Source organism: Haliotis asinina, chromosome 16, assembly GCF_037392515.1.
Source record: "Haliotis asinina isolate JCU_RB_2024 chromosome 16, JCU_Hal_asi_v2, whole genome shotgun sequence".
Lineage (NCBI taxonomy): Eukaryota > Metazoa > Mollusca > Gastropoda > Lepetellida > Haliotidae > Haliotis > Haliotis asinina.
Window position 1 is genome coordinate 9,406,005 of NC_090295.1, and position 20,874 is coordinate 9,426,878.

A 20,874-nucleotide genomic window follows, 5' to 3' on the forward strand; every position below is an offset into this window, starting at 1 on the left:
TGTACTATAATGGGGTAGTCTAGTGTCTAAACCGTTCGCCCGTTACGCCGAAGACCCTGGCTCGATTCCCCATATGGGCCCATTTCTAGTGTCCCCCCTCCATGATATCCATGGAATATTGCTAAAAGCGACGTAAAACAATATTCAGTGTATTGTATTACAATTGTATCTATTTACATTTAACTAAGGAGGTCTCACTTGTTTTGCCACGTGGTTTCACGTAGGATGCATATGTGTTTCCGTTGCATATCTTTGCACCGTAAAAAGTAGTACTCTACCTCCTGGTGCTACCGTTATATGATTATTAGTTCATAGTAGGCTGGATATATGTGCTACGCGACAATGAGTTCAGGCTTGGTTGAGTGGGAGGGAAGGAAGTGAAATGTCTCACCACCAGCTGATTTATCCTGAGCATCCAGATGATGATGATGATGATGGCGATGGAAGGGGTGGTTCGTCATACCTGATTTCCATCTCCACCGGCTCGCTATCGCCATACTGGTACAGAGTTGCCATGGAGACGGTCACCAGTAACACTGAAACAACATGATCCTGACAATGTAATGACATTCTGACCGGCTGTTCAGAAACAAAATACGCTTGCGTCATCACAAAATAAAGTTAGACCACAGGTGGTCAGGGTGTGGTTGTACAAAAAAACCTTAACGCTAAGACCACCTTAAGTCTTTGTTAAGGTATGAGAGTTACGATCACCTTAAGGGTAACATCGTGTTGCACAACAGTACTCTGGTCGCTTAGAGAACACAGTTGCTATAATGTGAACGTTTCTGGGAGAGCTCAAGGGAAATCTAAATCTAAAGATTAACTCCAATACAATCACTGCTTGACAGGCCATTCCGACATCATTGTTACCATGACGTCACAGTCAAATGACGTTATCTTTCTGACACGGAGGCTGTTTTGGTGTACATTTTACACTCAATACCTTTAGCTTGTTCAGCTGGTTCAATTGGCAAAAACGGCAGGTAGAGTTAACTTTATTAAATAGGGGAGCAGAGAATGTTAAACCGCGGCCTTCTCTCGGCTGTTCGGACATGTTGACAATCCACTGACAAAGGTGCACCCCTTGATAATAACAGACCCAACCAGTTGTGACAGTTGTGCAACAGTATTCACTTGATCAGGTCAAGCTAAAAAGGTGAAACGCTCGCTATTGTCTGCCAACTGTTGCAAGTTTGAAGGATTTTTTTATGATAAACGGTCACCTCATGTTTCCATAATGCCTTTTGACACGCAAATATCATCGCTAAAAGTATATATTATACGCTACCGAGTATCGATTTGAAATTCACAATGAAAGCATTTCGTTTGTGCATATCCACTCACGTGCCACAGACATGGCTTTCTTTCTGACAAATACAAACTGTAACATATTTACATTTTAAAACCTGTCTGGGAAGGCTTAAATTAAAAAAATATATGGACAACATTCAGAATGAATATTTTTAAAGTCACCTAACATCACCACAAATATTTTGTGTACTCACCGATAACGAACAGCGATATGAGAGTTGCGTTCATTGTGAAAGAGTTTGTAGTGAGAGTCAGACAATGTTCAATTGTTTACGACCGAATCACGAAGTGTTGAGCTTTTATACCAACGTTTCCTTTGCTGGTGACAAACGTGACAGGACTTAGTAGGAAGTTATTCTTGCAATCTATGGCTGTTTCCCTAGAAAGTTATTGCAACAACGTGTAAAGCATTGAAAAACATTAAAACACCAATTATCAAACATTTTCAACTTTCCAGCTGATAGAATGAATGGCAAAAAAGCCAAAAAATGAAAACACGTCATTACGTAAATTATATACATCATTTTAGATTTGCTAAGACATATTTAATATGATATAGTCTAAGTTCACATATGCATATGTATTCATATACATGTACGTACATGAACGTATAATCGTTTAACAATGGTTATGACGAACTCAAATGTATCACGAAGTTCAGTTCATTAGAACTGTAGCGTGTTGTACAAATTTCGACGAAAAGAAGGGTGAGGGGTAGTCTTAAGCTTGAGTTTAAGCGTTCACTCGTCACCCCGAAGACCCTGGTCCGATTCCCTACGTTGGTACATTGTATGGAGTCCATTTCTGGTTTCACGCGCCCTAACATTGCTGGAACACTGCTAAAATCCCCGTAAAACTAAATCCACTCACTCACTCGATGGAAAGATATAGCAAGGACCTAGGGCCTCAAATCAAAGCGTTGCTCGTCACGCCAGAAACCCGAGTTCGACTCCCCGTATGGGTACAATGTACGAAGCCCGTTTCAGGTGTTCATCCCCGAGATTTTGCAACTTACTATAAAATCATTACATTTCATGAGCATCATGGGTGAAAGTATGAACATATCACGGTGTACAATATTTAAGACGTGTCATTCGTGCCATGAAGCGTCGTCGTATCAATTCAGTTTGCGAATACAGCATATGTGGCCTCCGACATATATGCAGATAATACTAGCAGCAGGTTGGAACTTGCACTTTAGAAAACCCGTCGCCTCAGTCTTAGCCCATGATGAACATATGGTTGTAGCTTAATAATAGTATTATCAGTTGTCTCGTGAGTTGATGAAAGTAGTTTTTTTATAATAATATTATAATGTTTAGATCTTAGACTTTCATAAGCTGGAAATATCATAACAAAATCATCCTCAATCATCCAACGTGCACACTTTACGCAGTCGCAGTGTTTTCAATACATTAGGATATTGCTTAAAGTATCGCGTGCAACAGAATGTTCAGATTCCTGAGACAGCTTGATGGTAGCGCCTCAAGTGGAGATACACCGTGGTATATTTCCTTATATACATCGTCCACATACCGTCTGACCACGTCATACTGATGCATTAACTTCCTGTAATAATTGTATAAAAGGATTTTTTTCTGTAGCTTTTTTCATCATTCCTCTCTTGCTTACTCATCCGCCTTAGAAGAAGAATAGCGATAAAAATGAACCTGAAAATAGCCTTGGTTTTCCTTGGTAAGTATGATTATAATCTCTCCTTAACAGCAAAAGAAACACAACCTTGGCTTTTTCAGGTTTTTATATAGAAGGCACAAACGTGAGTGCTTACTTCTATGAGATTTATTTATTTATTTTCGAAAAATGCGTTCCTTTTATGTCAGTATTTTACAGGATAATGATGTGCCTTTAAACTGTCTTGCATTCATAAATTGTTTAAGTGTTTTGTTCGCGGTTTTATTTCACAGCTGGAATGTAAAACAATTCTTAGAATGATTTGAACCAAACGTCCTGAAGCCACCAGATTTACCAGTATTAGGCTCCATACAATCTATGTCATGGCATGGAACCCACCAAAGAACAGTAAATTTAATTTATGTTGAACTAGTGAATTTCTTCTACCAACAGCAATGATGATAGCAGTGGCGCTTGCCCATCGTCACCGTCATCATCACCACCATCATCACTCCTCGTCCGTCAAGCACATCCACCACTACGAGTCGGGATCATCTGGATCTTCAGGATCTTATTCCTCCGAATCTTCAGGATGTTGTTGTGGAGGAAGCTCCGGATCTTCTGAATCCTCAGATGAAGATTACCCCATCCCAATCCCAATCCCGATCTCTAGCGGTGGCGGCAGTAGCAGCAGTAGTTCCTCCGACGCCGCCCTTCTACAGGCTCTCATCAACAATGGCAAATAAATGACTGGGTAAGATATCTTTAAATTCATTTTAAATACATTTTGATCACTTTTGACCTATAAGGCAGGGAGCAAAGATATGTAAAAATTCTGTGAAACTTGTGTTGGCCTGTTCATCCAGAAACAAAATAGTTATATAATACCAGTGTAGTTTGCTCGAGAAATGCTCGTATGGTAATCAAATTACAAATCTTTTAGCAATTGCCTATGATTATCGAAACTGTATTGTCACTTATATTCCAATGGTTCCTCTTTCTTTTTCAGACTGCACACGTCTTCAGCGGTCCATCGTCAGTTTTATGTTGTTATTGTTAATGTTTTTCATTAATAAAATGGTCAGAATTTACAACAGAGTTTGAGTATTGTCCACAAAGGCATGTCATCCTGCTGCCAAAATAGGATGTCCATGATGCGACTCTGTATAACAGGTCAGTTGCAATCTGTGCTGGTGGTGAGAAGAGACATGGCCTCCGTCCCTAGGCTGACCCGTCGACGACGTGGTGGGACTGAAATCTCACTCGTTCAGCCAAACACATCCAACTCCTACAGTACATCACCATTGAAACCGTTCACTTCAGGATATACTCGTACTTCCTATCTATCGAAGACCTCACTCATGAAGGTCCGAGTCAGAATAGTGGCCTTCAGTAACCCTGGCTTGTCGTCGGAGGTGACCAACAGGATCGGGTGGTCAGGCTCGCTGACCAGATTGACACATGTCATCGGTTCCTAGTTGCACAGATCTGATTGATCTACAACCATTGTATATTGAAGGTTTTGTCACTGAAAGCGAATATGTCGACCCCGCCGACATTTGTCAGAAGGTGGGCGACTGTTGTTGGATACAAAACAGTTATAACCCGTCATTTTTAAGTCTGCAAGGCAGCAATAAATGCTGGAATTGTGAGCTTTATTTTAGGCAGGCGGTACACAATGATGTCAACAACTTTTGTCAAACAGCTTTTGTCAACATTTCGCTGAGACAGACTGTGACCTAGTTTTGGTTCGCGTCCATGTCCTTGTCAGGAACGATAACTATAAATTTAGATAACAGTCGGAGTCGACAACAGTTTTCGTTCGCAGCCACAACGTTGTCAATGTCATGGTCAAAAACAGGAGCAAATCTGTCAAAAGTTTTGTTTTCGACAATGAGATAAAAAATATTGCACTGCATAAAAAATATTGCACTGCATTCTTTTGGCGAGAAGCCGACACGCCCATTTCACCATATTCATTGTTTATCACAAATACAACACAAGGAATATTTGTGGTTGTGTTATTCTTGTTACACGACCGTTAATGTCATTGAGTTTGATTGTATTTCAGTCGGTAGCCATGTATGTTTACAAAAGAAGCAGACAGTTTTATCAATTTTAGACAATTGTTTATTACAAAACATGTCGTTAAGTAAACAACATCATATTGTTAGTGAAGTATGAAATAAAACATTGAATTAGCATCAGAATCGAAATTCTGTTTGTCTAGAGTTTTTCTACAATAACACCTTGAATCCGTGCGATTACAGCACGGTCAACTAATCAATGAATTCATGAAATATTATGAATGAACATTGTGGTGTGAAAGTAGTTCCGGCCTCCAATGAACATGTAGTATATACGATCGACCAATCAAAGTCAGGAATCACTAAATTGTACGGTGTCTAAGTATCGAAGATATTACACGTGATCTCCTCACCCAAATGGGTAATAAAATCCGTTTACAGTTAGGTCTTGAAGTTGCCGACAGTGATGACCAGAGGTGTTCTCTCTTCATTGGAAATCCCATTCAACACCATGTCGCTTTCACCCCTAAACGTCATGATCTCTGGTAATGAACAAGGTGTGGTCGGGTAGCCTAGTGGTTAAAGTGTTAGCTCGTCACACCGAAGGCCCGGGTACGATTTCCAACATGGGTACAATGTGTAAGCCCATTTCTGGTTTTCCCCGCTCTGATATAGCTAGAATGTTGCTTAAAGCGACGGAAACACATATTCACTCACTCACTCACTCGTATACAACAACGAAGTTTTCGTTCCCATATCACAAAAGACGCAATTTATTCAAAGCCTGTAAATGTCATTTTGTATCATCACAACCTATTTTGGGACATGAAATACGTACCGAGGTGTCAAGTGTTGTCCAAGTTTAGACGCCCCTTCTGTAATCGTTTATACAAACAGTGGACACATATCTAAATAGTGAACGTAGACATCTATAGCACGGAGGTCCCGTGCCACACTTCGTTAGAATATTATTTCGTTCTATTCAATACAATTACGTGATTGATTCCAATGACAAGCTGCAAAAATTGTATTTTAGTAAAGGTTGACATGACATGTATTTCATGATTCTTGATATATACATATTATTAATACAAGCATAATCCAACTCTGTCTCAGTTTCCGTGAAGGTCCGGATTAGAATATTGGCCTTCAGTAACCCAGGCTTGTAGTAAGTGGTGACGAACGGGATCAGGTGTTCACGTTCGCTGACTTGGTTGACCCATGTCATCGGTTCGCAATTGTGCAGATCGATGTTCATACTGTTGATCACTGGATTATATGCTCCAGACTCGACTATTTTCAGACAGCCGCCATGTAACCGGAATATAATGCGGCGTGAAACTGAACTCACTCACGGGCTCGCGGTCCCTGAATCACATTATTTTCCCTACTGCCTGCTCTCCCCTCAATACTAAAGCCGTAAATGAGGCAAGTCTGGTATCCCCGAATTTTCCATGTGACTGATTCTCCTATTCAATTTAAATGGGTCTATTTGTTACGCTCACATATATTCAGGGTCTAGCATTATCCAAGTGCTTAAAGTGGAAGTACTATATATCTTAAAACAGTCAGTGATTGTACTGCATTCGAGTAGTAGTCAAGTAGGTTTATAAATAAGGCTGGTACAAGAGACATGTGAGTCAGCAACGTTCAATGTGGATTAAAAAAATAATGAAAAATGCTAACAATGATATACATGTCAGCTCATAAAGCTATGTCATAATCTGGATTATGTCACGCCTACACCAAACACCAGGTCTTCCTTAATCACACCTAATCTCCAGTCACCGACACGGACCTTTCGACCACACCGACATTCCTGCAGTTAGTGACTGGTATGTGTTGTGGTGTATATAAGTCACACAGATACAACATCATCATTCTTTTCCCTTCATACATTAATACAGACAGAACTCAAAATGAAATTGACCATCTTTGTGCTTCTTGGTACGTATAACTTAAGTGTATTGTTATTTTTTTGTTTTTGTTTTGTTTTTATCTTCGACTATACATTGAGAAAGATCATACTTTGATATTTGAAAACATTTTTATTTCCTGGTTTCTCTAAATTTCGTATTTCTCTTTTTCTCTCAAGTTTTGTTAATTGTGCAACCCTAACACTGCATGTGTGCAAAATCTGGACCTAGATTTTTTAAGCTCTCTTAGCTCTAAGATAGTCGTAAGTTAATGTTAAGGCACTTCCTATTACCTTAGCGTTAAGAAAGCTTCGAAAGTCTAGGCCGTGTAGTATGAAAACTTACCCAGGTCGAACAACATTGAATCACATTGTGGAATATATAATGTATCACAGTATCACAGTTTAATAACAGACAATATGCTTTTGAGCAGGTCAGCACGTGCTGACTGTATCCGTTAACACCTATTGTCATCGCTTCGTAGTTACCCTCTCGCTTATTTTTTACTTTTGCATTGCATAATACTACTCCTGGAATTAGTTTTGTTGAATAATCATGATTGGTAATTTACGTTTCAAAATAGGGAGTTGTCAGAGCATCAAGTACATAGGATATCGCTGAGATGAAGAAAGGTGGTAAATATTGTCACCAGGTGGAGGTAAACATAACCACCGTGTGATGTGTTAAGACCTAGAGATTACGAAATGATCTTAGAATAGACCGCTCACCCTCTCTTCTCTCCCCTTCCCTCTCTCTTTCTACACTCACTTTTCTTTTCTCCTTTCTCTCCCTCTCTATATCTCTTTCTTCCTTCTCTCTTTTCCTCATTCTCTCCCTTTCTCTTCTTATCTCACTCCCACGTACTCTCTTTCTTGTCATTCTCGTCTCTCTTTCTCTTTCTCTCCCTCTTCGCTTTCTCACTACTCTCCTACTCTCTTTCTCCCTCTCTCTCTCTCTCTCTCTCTTTCTCTCCATAAATACTGTACAACATATCACATTTCTATGGAATCCGAGAAGGGACATTGTCGCGCTTTGGTTAATTTTTGCCTCATTTTGCTTGTTTTTGAGAGGGCGACAACGCGACAATGCGACAACGCGACAATGTCCCTTCTCGGATTCCATACATTTCCTATGGATACCATGTGTAGTACCTGCATCTGTTTCACCACTAATGCAATCATGATTGCTTCCAACAGCCATGCTCGTCACAATGAGCTTTGCTCACCGTCACCGTCATAGTCACCGTCACTCCACCTCCGTCAAACACATCCATCACTACGAGTCGGGATCATCTGGATCTTCGGGATCTTCATCCTCATCCGGATCTTCAGGATGTTGTTGTGGAGGAAGCTCCGGTTCTTCTGAATCCTCAGATGAAGATTACCCCATCCCAATCCCAATCCCAATCTCTAGCGGTGGCGGCAGCAGCAGCAGCGGTTCCTCTGATGCCGCTCTTCTACAAGCTCTCATCAACAATGGCAAATAGGTGATGAGGTAGGACAACACGTAAATGTTGTTTAAACGTAACATAAGTTACGATCCACATCGTAATTCTTTTGAGTGCCCGGATGATACTTCACCAGACATATTCAACCTGTGAAGCCGAGAAATTGTTGATCATACTCACTCACTCACGCACATCGTCATGTTACGTGTTACGTCAGAACTTCCAGCCTTTATGTGTAACCTGCGACCTGTAACCTGTAGCCTGTAACCTGAACCTGTAAACTGAACCGGCGACCACGCTGCTACGCCCATTAACCCTGTGGAGATTAGTTGAAACTATTTCATATTTCACATTTATCCGATCGTTGCCTTTACAGTGTCAGGCCACTGAGATTATTTCTGCCAAAGCCGAGAATCGGAATTTGAAAATCCAATACTCTTCGGAATATGTGAACAAAAGTTACAACATAACATTCGCTCTCTCCTTTCAGATGGGGTGTGTATATCCTCGCACTTGTACAAGGTGTTCACAGTTATTTGTTATCATCGTAACCTTGTATCGTTACTTGTTGATTTTGTTTTATTTCAAGACACCAATAAATTGTTGGATCTTTAACACTGGGTTTTGTTTTGTTTCTAAACATTATGCATATCTTCACAATAGCTGGCCTGTTGCGATCCCTCAGTTCTTAGCACAATGTCCATGGCTAAATATGAAAGTTTTCGCAACTGGACCACAGTTTCCTACGAAAAAAAGTTCAAAGCGGCATTAAACATTTAACTCACTCACTAATCCACCCACTCACTCACCCATCCTCCCGTAATGCATGGCCTTTGAAACTCGCCAGATATGGAAATACTCGTACTTTGTATGAATGGAAAATCATCAGTTAATTATTTTTAATCTTAACAAGAGTTCAAAACATTTGTGGACAAAAGCGTTTAGCCATGGTACACTCACACGTCACTAGTACACTCGAGTTAAATAAGGCTGGATGTTTTCATTTCTAAAGATTCTATAAATTTCAGAGATGAATATTTGAATGACTAGAAAAGAACCCGCAAGAGGAATAAATATATATTGATGTACAGTTGGTTGATGTTTCACTTGGCTGGTGTTGGTTCAGGCAATGTCTCTAAGGCTAAATGAAAAAAGTGAAATGTTTCTCAGGTATCGGCGCGTCACTTTTATTTGTACTCATAACAGTTTTTTATTGCCAGTTTTTAAAAAATGTAATTTTGACTTTGCCGCAGATCATCCATTTGACCACTAGCAGAATGAGTGTCTGTAAGAACGAGTGTGACTGAATCTACGAGTCATTAACACGTTCTAAACTATCCAAATTGTATTCCTGAGAGAAAAAAACCCAGAAATGTGTTCCTCCCTCGTCACTTTTTTCTATCAAATTTTTTTTTAAAAATCCTACCGCCTTCGTCACTTTTGGGAAAAATGTACCCTAAAAACATTTAATTATTCTTATGCAGCCTAAGTATTACATTAAGTTGACATGCATATATAAAACTGCTATCAAATAGTGATGATGGTGATGGTAGTAAAAGCGTATTCTGCCCCCTAAGTGGCACCCGTCATAAATACATCCATGCGCCAGTGAACTGTTCCCCGGACAAAGCATGTGGAGTATGACGTATATGACCGGTTCTTAAATAATTTTGATCATTTATTCACCAAATCGGAACATGCTTTGTACACGTGTACCTCCAAATGAGTGAGTCAGTTTAGTTTTTTTTCAGTATTTTCAAGCTATTATAAAAAAATATTCCAGGCAGTAAAGAATCGAGGCTCGATCAGACAATCCAGTGATCAGCATGTGCATCGATCAGCGCAATTGTGAGCCGATGACATGTGCCAACTAAGTCAGGGAGACTGGCCATACATTCCGTTAGTCGCCTCTTACGACAAGCATGGGTTACTGAACGCCAATATTCTACAGTTATATTAGATACAGGTGAGTGTATCCTGCCCAGCATAAACCCACGCAAAGGCAAGTTAGGTACTGACAAGAACAAGCGAAAGAGACATGATTTGAATAATTGATGCATAAAATATGGAATAAGTATCATCGCACACGTTGTCAATGGTTTGGCATTAGGCCACAATACAAATCTCTCATAACACTCAATACATACGTCTTTGGACTACGGTGGCTTAGTGATCAAAGCGTATCACGAAAAAGGAATCAGACATGGAAACAACAAGTAACACACTTAAAAGTCTTTCGGTAAATCGCCACCTTTCGAAGAGGCCCCACCCGGTTTGATCCTGTGCGATTAGAAAACAGATTTGGAAAATGTTACATTATGTTTTATGTTTAAAACACAGTCACAAAATCACTTAAAAGCCTAAGAGATAACTGGGTTGTCAAATTCATTTTAAACAGAGGTACACTGTTGTTTTTTAATCGTACAGTTGCTAATGTGATTTTCTTTCTTTGAGCATTATGTCCGGTTTCCATTATGTCATTAGCAAAATAAGTACGAATATTGACACATAAGTAACCATTACATATGTACTTGGTTCCGAGGTACTTCGCTGTCGAACACAAAATATGACTGAAATATTTCCCCGCCTGCTTGGAAAAAAATGCCTGATTGACTGAGTTTAGTTCTATGGCGATTTCAGCAATATTCCAGCAACATCACGGCTGGGGACAATGGGCTTCTCACATCGTATCCATGTATGTGTTTGAACCCGGGTCTTCGGCGTGACGATTTAACCACTAGGCTACCCAACCACCCATGCTTGGAAAAGAAAAGCATCTATCGTCATAATAAGGGTTTATGATGAAAATGAAATATCAACGTGACATGATGTAGCAAGTTATTCTAAAGACAAGGTGTTACCAATAACGGATTAAGACCAAGGCATCGCATGGGAGGTAAGATTATCTCCCTTGGTCCTGCTGTTACTGCTCTGTCGCCAAAACCACATCCTGTTGACTTCATCGTCTCTCTGCAGGCTCCACATGAGATGAGTTCTATAATGTATATATATATATGGGGACCTTTCTCTACTTCATCATTTCTCTGTTTCTGAGGGATAAGAAGACACCATGAAATACTCACTCATCCTCGTTTTCGTTGGTAAGTACATTTTATGAATGGTATTCATCGCTTCATGTTCATGTAATCGGGTATATGTCGTTTATTCCTTGTAGATAATAATCATTGAAATCCCTTCGCGTCACAAAGTTACTTTGTATAAAGTATGCCTCTATTTTTCTCTAACAATGAATATTCTCTGTAATAGTGAGTGAGTGAGTTTGGTTTTACGCCGTACTCACCAATATGCCAGCCATATGGCGGCGGTCTGTAAATAATCGAGTCTGGACCAGACAATCCAGTGATCAACAACCTGAGCATCGATCTGCGCAACTGGCAACCGATGAGATGTGTCAACCAAGTCAGCGAGCCTGACCACCCGATCCCGTTAGTCGCCTTTTACGACAAGCATAGTCACCGTTTATCGCAAGCATGAGTTCCTGAAGGCCTATTCTACCCCGGGACCTTCACGGATCTTCTCTGTAATATAACGAATGTTCAGCTTGTAACTTTTAATGTTAATGATATATAGAGGATACTAAACGACCTTCCGTGTAATACCATTTTTATTAAACGAGTTAATGATTTGGTATCAAACAAGCGAAAGCGAGTTTGATACTAAATCTTTAACGAGTTTAATGAAAATGGTATTTCACGGAAGCGAGTTTAGTATTCTGTTCATTACTCGCCAACAAAAACAGACAGAAACTGCGGCGAAATTGCCTATAGTATGAGGACACTCAGCTTTCAAGTCAAGCAAGGTCTAGTAAAATCGCGACATCAACATTAGCATTGTGACGTCACAACTTTGAACCATTTTGACGTCATACGTCAAGCGGTATTACACTTGTGTAATATTGAAGTGAAAATATTACACTGCAGTATCTTCAACGGGCGAGTAATAATTTACCATATGCGTTTACGTCATCCTTTCGTCAAAACGTTCGTACGTATAATTTGCCGACTTAAATATCAATATCTGTATAAGTATCAAAATCAGTATCAATAAAAGTATCGATATAAGTATTAATATGAATATCAGTAGAAGAATCAATGTGAGTACAAGTACCACAGGCACCTTTACTGTATTCCTGAAATAGGTAAACATAAATATTTTGACACATTGTTAGATAATACCTAGCTAGGATTTATGCAATTTTCTGTACATTTCTTCAAGTATCGGAGAAGGTTTACATTTCCAGCATGTATTTGTGATTACTGGAAGCAAATAGATGTAAACACTTCTGTATATCTGTGATTCCAGCTATGCTTCTGGGTGTCAGCCTCGCCCATCGCCACCGTCGACATCGTCATCACCATCACCATCACTCCTCCTCCGTCAAGCACGTGCACCACTACCACTCGTCAGGATCATCAGGCTCATCCGGGTCTTCCGGCTGCGGCTGTTGTGGGGGTAGCTCCGGGTCCTCCTCTTCCTCCTCCGAGGACTACCCCATCCCAATCCCCGTCCCCATCTCTAGCGGCGGCGGCAGCAGCAGCAGCAGTGGTTCCTCCGACGCCGCTCTTCTCCAGGCTCTCATCAACGCTGGAAAATAGGCTGTGAGGGAACAGCTTTCTGTAACTAATAAGAAAGACGAAATATAGGAATGTTACAAAAATGATTTTCTGAACAAACGTGATTTAATCGCGGACAGATTTTCAGGGCAGTGAGTCTGAGTGAGTGATTTTAGTTTCACTATAATATTCCAGCCATATAACCGTGGGGAACATAAAAACTAGGATTTCCATTTTTGGAAACAATGGGGATCGCAGCTATCAAGCAAACCTTTTAACCACTAGGCCACTCAACATCCCCCTCAAGGTTGAATTGCTATGCCCAATATTCTGTTGCCTAACATCGACCAAATAAAATAGGAAACTCGGGTCCTGCTTGTGCCCCAATTGCCCCAGTTTCCTATAACTTTGTAAATCAAGGGTTCAGTTTTTTAAAAGCTATTTGCCACTTGGCATGTGACCTTAAGAAGGTAACTTGTCCTGACTAATTTTCCACTTGCCCTGATTTTTATGACGTAATCATTATGATTATGAAAGAATACATCAACATGCATTTGATATTAATATAAAATGGACAAATAGCAAATAAATATAACGTAGTTATCATTGCGAAATTTAATAGCTATATTTTGAGCATATATGAAAGGAAATCCAAGTATATTTGCAGTTTGAAACCGTAAGGGGAAATTATCAAAATAGCCCACGGCCAAGCAAAATGCCATTATTTGATTGCCCGAAATACAAACTGACTTGTCCCGCGCGTCCGGCGATTGAACCCCTGACTTTAAAAGCTTTCAATGAGTAACTTACAGGTTGCCTGTATATGCTGTTGACTGAGCCGCTAAATAATCTTCACTCACTCACTAATTCTAATGTGATACTGAGTGAGTGGTTACACTTTTACGCCGCACTGAACTTTATGGCGGCAGCCTGTAAATAATCGAGTCTGAACCAGACAATCCAGTGATCCAGTATCACTAGCATCGTCCCTAGCAGTTGGGATACGATGACGTGTCAACCACTCCAGGTGACCATCACCATGTGCCGCCTCTTACGACAACTATAGGTTGCAGATGACCAGTTGACGCCCGGATTGTCACGGGTTCTACAGCCTGTAATGCGAGAGGCTGACCACTGGTTTCTTGGGGTCTTGTAGGTCAGACGATGACTATTGTTAACAATTTCTCTATCAAATATTCGTGCATTACATTTGAATTCTTTCTTTTCCAGCCTCCACTTTCGAATGAAGTCACGGATGTTTGTTGTAATTTCGGATGCTTTTGAGTAAATAAAACTTCTGTTAAAAAAATACTTATTTTCAATGTACAACGAGAACGTGGTCTCAAACAAGAGGCCGTAAGTTATACACTAATACAGCGTCTTATCCATGCAGGTTGGTGGACTAGCATTGTGGTTAAAGCTTTCGCTAGTCACGACGAAGACCCTGTCTCGATACCCAGGTGGGTACAGTGTGTAAAGCCAATTTCTGGTGTCCCCCACCGTGTTATTGCTGGGATGTTGCTAAAGCGCGATAAAACCAAGCTTCCACCAACCTGGGAATAACACTAGAGTAATGTGCCCTCCAAATAACTTGAGTGGAAGATACACATGTGAACGTTTATAAGTGATGAGGCTATGTGTTTCAAAAATGTATTTTCTTGTTTCCATGAAATGTATTTTTGTACTCTTTAATGCAAACTTTAACACAATCAAAAGCAAACCCTAAAAGGCTGAGAGGATATTGTTGTTTTCATCAATAGCAATTTTAGCTGCATGTCATGTCGCTTCTCGCGCGTTTCATTGTCATAATTGTTCAAAGTTTATATCACATGGACAGTTATAGTTAGTTTCTTGTATACTCCTTTTCACACTTCTTGTGCATGAAAAAAATAAATCATCTTTAGTGACAAGAAAACTAAATAAACACAACAATACCTGCTCATAATTTATAAGAAGTCGGTGCTGAAAACAGTTCGTTGTAGCTTTCTGACTTGTAATCACGTGTTTATGAAGACATATCATGGTGTTCGCAAAAGGACGACATTATCTCGTCCCATAAGTGTCACTGATATGTCAAGTTTGGAAACATCCTCCACCTGAGGACAAGAGTTGTTTTCGAACCATGACTACTATTGGCAAAATCAAACATTTGATCAAGGATCTTGTCAAGCTCTTTGGAATGTCAAACGTTGCGTGATGTGAAACCAACAGAATGAAGCGGATAGAACATTGTTCGAAATATTGGGGAAGTAAAAAGTGGAAGTTTGCGTGAGTGAGTGAGTGAGTATGGTTTTATGTCGCTTTCATAGATTTTCCAGCTTGTACCGCTAGACACATATTAGATGATCCTGCGCACTAAACGCATTTGTGACAAGAGAGGCGGTACAACGAATTGGGCGAGTACACGTGGCTGCTACAGGTAGCTAGACGATTATGCACGTGCAATACATGCTAACCGTGACATGAAAATCAACACCGCTACTGATTAACACCTGTCTCGCTACTGTGTAACACCTGTCTCGCTACTGTTTTACACCTGTCTCAATACTGTTAAACAGATTTCTGTTGTAGTAAAATATGTCCCAAGTTAGGAAAACATGGGCAAATAGTTCATTCTCGGGCAAGGGAGATAGCATACAATGCTATCATGTATATGGACAAAAATTGTGCAACCAAAGCAGATTCTCTTTTACAAAGTAGCCTTGCTACTGGACTCTCAACGGCAACTTTAAAGCGCATTAAGGCAGAAAGTGATAGGAGTGCGAGTGGACCTACATTTATCAGCAAACCCAAAACTTGCAGTTACAAAGTTTATATGGCGTAAAAAACAACTTCCCATTCTGGATACGATGTATGATATGGCAAAGTGCCAGTTTAACTACAAGGGTTCTAAGGAAAGTTTTCGAAAAAATCTCAAAGACATGGGGTTTACGTGGCGAAAAACGCAGTCAAACAGTAAACTTTTAATGGAACGTAAAGACATTGTTTCCAAGCGTTTGCAATACTTGCGTGCAATAAAGAAATACAGAGAAGAAAATCGAACACTCATCTTTATCGATGAAACATGGTTGCTTGTACACCACATTGTCCCAAAGTGTTGGCAACTTGAGGGTGAAGTAATAAGTGGGGTTCAAGCTCCGTCTGGCACCGGACCTCGGCTAATTGTGGTTCATGCAGGGGTTGAAAACGGTTTTGTTCCAAATGCTTTGCTTGTTTTTGATTCCAAACTCAAATCAGCAGACTATCAAGACGAGATAAACTTTAATAATTTTTCAAAACGGCTCCAGGAAAAGTTGATCCCAAACCTTCCACTGCACTCTGTCATCGTTATGGATAATGCACCATATCATAGCCAGCAAGTGGACAAGTGTCCGACAACTGCCAACAGTTAGGATGGCATAAAAGCGTGGCAACAAAGGCACAATGTCTCATTTGATGAGAAAATGCTTAAAGCCGAACTATTGTTTCTTGCAAAATCCAACAAATCGGGCCCTGTCTACAGAGCAGACACGATGTTGAAGCAACATGGTCATGATGTACTACGTCTCCCCCATACCACGCAGAACTAAACACGATTGAGTTAATTTGGGCAAATGTGAAAAATTATGTCGCTTCACAAAACTTGCAGTTCACAAAAAGTTCCTTAAGAGTTGCCACAAATGAAAGGATGTCTGCAATCGGTGCAAAAGAATGGTCGGAATGTTGTAAACATGTTAAAACAATTGAAGATGGTTACTGGCAACGCGAAATCGCAGAAGAAAGGGAAATTGACAGACTAGTCATTGACTTAGGGCTTGCAAGTGATTCAGACACCGAGACTGATTCAGTGAGTGATAATTAAAGCATAAATCATAAGTCCGCCTAATTTCCCAGCATTGTTGTGTCTTGCCCTTGCCAAAGGTCTCAAGTTTGCCCCTACACCACCCAAAATCAATTCGGACATCTTTGTCGCCAACATTGAGAAAGGCCTCCAACAGCTTGCACCCGGTGGAAACATTGACTTCATCAGACACCAGATCACCAGCATTCTCCACAAAGCCCAACCTCAAAAACCCAATATCACACCAGCTGAGAAACAAGCCATTAAACAACTAAAACAGGATCCAGAGATTGTCATCGCCCCTGCTGACAAGGGCAGAGCCACTGTAATCTTAGATAAAGACCACGTCCACTCCATGGTGGACAACCTCCTAGATGACACCTCAACCTACAGGAAGATGAAGAGGGATCCCACTGCCAAGCTTAATCGCCAGCACAAGGCTATGTTAAAGACGCTCCACGATAAATATGAACTCTCAACTGATCTGTATCGCAAACTGACAGTATCTCACCCCCAGTCACCTTATGCCAGAGCCACAGTCAAAATCCACAAGAACCCCGTCAAAACTCGTCTACTAATCTGTTCCCGTGACACCGTATTTTATAGTACCGCCCAGCACCTTACCCAAGTACTCTCCCCACTAGGTAAATCTGCCAACTCCTTCATCAGCGACTCAACCGACTTCTGTACCAAGATCCGTGACATCACCAACCCAGGTCCCATGATCAGTTATGACGTTGTGGATCTATTCACCAATGTACCGCGTGAAGAAGCTCTCCGGGCACTACGCCACAGAATTGACAATCTTCAACAACCCCTCAACACCAACCTCTCTACCGACTCTATCATCAGCCTCACCTCCGCCTGCATCATTCATGCTTGACAACGGTACAAGAATCTGCATCGAAACGTCGCTATTACGCAATAAAGAAGTTGTTATCCATACAATTTGTCCTATTTGTACACCTCAACTTCTAAAATGCCACTCAAACAAATTGTTGTGTCTGTTATAATAATTGACACATACTATATCAGGTTTTTACTGTTCCCATACTATGTCATGAAAAAAGAGACTCAGTAATCTTTGGTGAGTTGTCTGTATTTTATATTTTTTTTAATCACTGATAAATCTACTGAGTGCGGTACTGAGTAATCCCCAAACCGACAAATGTGTGTACAAAGATATTTCTCACTGACTTATCAATGTCAAAAGGTATTTTCAGTTTTCTGTACACAAATTTGGTGACCATAATAAAAATATGACAGAAATTTGGAAATATTGTTTGAATACTAACTATTTCTCTGGAACCGCTTATATAAATTTCCAAGACATGTATTCCCGGTAGATCACCAGCGGAATTATGGACGAAAATCAGCCCGTACAGAGAAATAGGAACAAAATTATGGGATAAAAATATTTCCCCCTTGCTACTCTGATTAAGCCACCACCATTCAGTAACAGATAACTTTTAACATATTAAAAAGTTAAATGAAACACAATTAACTACATGTAATTATTATCTATTTAATATGTAGTAGACGAAAAGTCAACTTTACCCATTTAAACAACACCGCATATTCCTTCGAATGACAATACTGCAATTTCAGGCATAAGATACTGATATTCCACGCTAACCTTTAGTTAAGACGAAGACAAATAGATGTTTGGGGCATTGACAAGCATTTCAGACATTCAACAATTTTGTTAAAAAAAACACAGGAAAATGTCATTTGCTTCGTGAAATGGATCGGTGGTCCTAAACATATTTGCTCAGTATATTGTGTTGATTCAATTCGTTGGGATTGTACCTGTTCCCAAATCAAGTGTGCTCTAACAATTCATGCGTGAAACGCACGGGGAAAATGAACTTCTCGATATTTATCAGACAACCTGTCTCCCTCTTGTTTCAAGTGGATCATTCTGTCGGGCGTTCCCAAATATGCAAATTGGGGTGATTTGTCAGGTCGTGGATCATCTTATATGTGTTTACCAGTAGGTTTCCTGTTCATGCCCTTGGCGACAGACTTGAAAGGTTTTGCTGAAAAACGTGAAAGGAAGAAATCACGTGCAGAGGGTCACGCGCCCGCCTTAGTTATCGCACTGGAATGCAAGCACATTGACATTGCTGAACAGGAAAATGTATCAACATTGCAAGTTTAATCAGGAAGCGACAATCAGCTGCAGTAGTCACACGAGAACTGAGCTGCCATCGTCAAACAATACACAATTTGAAGACCCGTAGGGGCACAGGGGAAGCCAAAAGACAGAACTCGCTTTCCGCGCTGTTCCATTAATTGCCACTGCGCCCTTGTAACAAACAATGCGCACAAATGAATGATAACAGTTTCTGAAACTACAGGTTTGTTTCATTTTTGTGACAAAGGTGCCATTTTTTTTAGTTTGCCTGTAGTTTGTATTCTTTATGTCTATTAGATGTTTGTGATAGACTGCAAGTCATCGGTATCATTTTGTCTTATGTTATAAGGACCGCAATTACATGCACCTTAGCAGAAACCTTATTTACTCTTCTAAAAAGCAGCGGAACATCACGTATAATTTACATTTGAAAACATTTCAACCGAGTGAGTCAATGTTGATGTGATAATAATGAATCTTTTGAGATTGTATCACCACTTGCACCTCCTTAAGATCTATAGTTTGTACAGTAATCTCTCTTGAAACGGGATTTGTGTATGACGTGAAATTTACATGTCTACGACTAGAAAGAAACTGTAACAGCTTAGTGATGTCAGAACCGTTCGCAAAAGCGCGAATTAGTTCAACCGTCCAGCAAACCAATGCGGGGTGATTGTGAAACGGGCCAGTACATCGTTAAAGTTTTCCCCACTAGCTTTATGAAAGTCTCACATAACTCTTTCTTAATTTAATGCACACGAATATGATAAAGTCAGTTATTAAGGTGTTGAAAATCAGTCCGCAAACGTTTCGTGATATTAATTTTTATTAAATTCTTATCACAAGAAGATCGGTATTTAAAAATACCACCAGGAAAAAAATTCTTCCATTAACAAACATCACACCGATTCTGTCCAATGTGTAGTTTGATGTTTGAACGTTTTTTACTAAACTGGCCCTCGTGGCCACTGATTTTTCAAAACTGATTAATACACCAGATGCAAAATGTTAAAATTAATGGTCTACAGTTATTTGTCGACCTTGAAAACCTCCAGAATTGTATGATCATGTGTTTGAATCCAGGCTTCTCACTTATATTACTTGATTCCTTCAGTACCGTACTCAAGAGTTTCCCCGATGTTGTAAACATTTTGTATCAGCTTCGGGCTTTTTTGTCATATCAGTCTGAAAGACTGTGATAAAACTACAAAAGGTAATCAGTTCCAAGTGGCGCAAACTCATGTTTGCATGTACAATGCGAATGATACCCCCACCCCCTCTAAAAATAATGTAGACAGTAAGTGACCCCATTCCCCTCTTCCTTCTTTGTCATGTAAATTAATGAAACCACCTCCAGAACATGTTGACAGAATTGATGACTCCCAACACACAAAATGGGTGAGCTCCACTTAAAATATTCACACTCCCCTAACCCCACAACGCACGCACGCACGCACGCACGCAAGCACCCAAGCACGCACACTAGCACACACACACACACACACACACACACACACACACACACACACAGACAGAGAGAGAGAGAGAGAGAGAGCCATTATTGGTGGGAACGATACCTTAGTCGTAACATAACGTCCACAAGAGTCATTAGCTTCTGCGAGCACACACGAGTCGTCAACGGCACGGTCGGTCTTGGTTAACGGCAAAACACATTATCCCTAAGATCAAAGCGAAGAAAAAATTAAACTTCAGGTCTCGATTAGCGCTTACTTCCAAATATAGTGAAGGTGGGAGTCAGTTTATACCATTTCGACCTGATTCAATGTTTAACGTTATCCGAGCGTCCGAGTACATTACATTGTACACCATGAAAAAGGTAGGGGACATTGGATTTACAAGATTGATGGGTTAATTGATGAAGTGCAGAAGGGGACTGAAATTAAGGGAAAATGTGACAATTTATTCCATTCCTTTGGAAATTTTTTATCTGTATGGATCTATATTAGATTTCCTCTATGCATTGGCATTGGCTAGCGGTATGCTCGC

The 20,874-nt window shown here is 40.2% G+C and overlaps 2 protein-coding genes across 2 annotated transcripts; both read left to right on the plus strand.

Annotated features, from left to right (window-relative positions):
* The first annotated feature begins 11,406 nt into the window (after positions 1-11,406).
* LOC137268926 (probable basic-leucine zipper transcription factor L) lies at positions 11,407-12,952 on the plus strand. The gene is made up of 2 exons (XM_067803535.1): positions 11,407-11,437; positions 12,660-12,952. The coding sequence occupies exons 1-2, from the start codon at positions 11,407-11,409 to the stop codon at positions 12,950-12,952; spliced, it is 324 nt and encodes a 107-aa protein (XP_067659636.1).
* A 3,287-nt stretch (positions 12,953-16,239) lies between these two features.
* Positions 16,240-17,613, plus strand: LOC137268812 (uncharacterized). Its single transcript, XM_067803376.1, has 2 exons — positions 16,240-16,297; positions 16,784-17,613. Exons 1-2 carry the CDS (start codon positions 16,240-16,242, stop codon positions 17,611-17,613), a joined length of 888 nt encoding a protein of 295 aa, XP_067659477.1.
* The last annotated feature ends 3,261 nt before the right edge of the window (positions 17,614-20,874 follow it).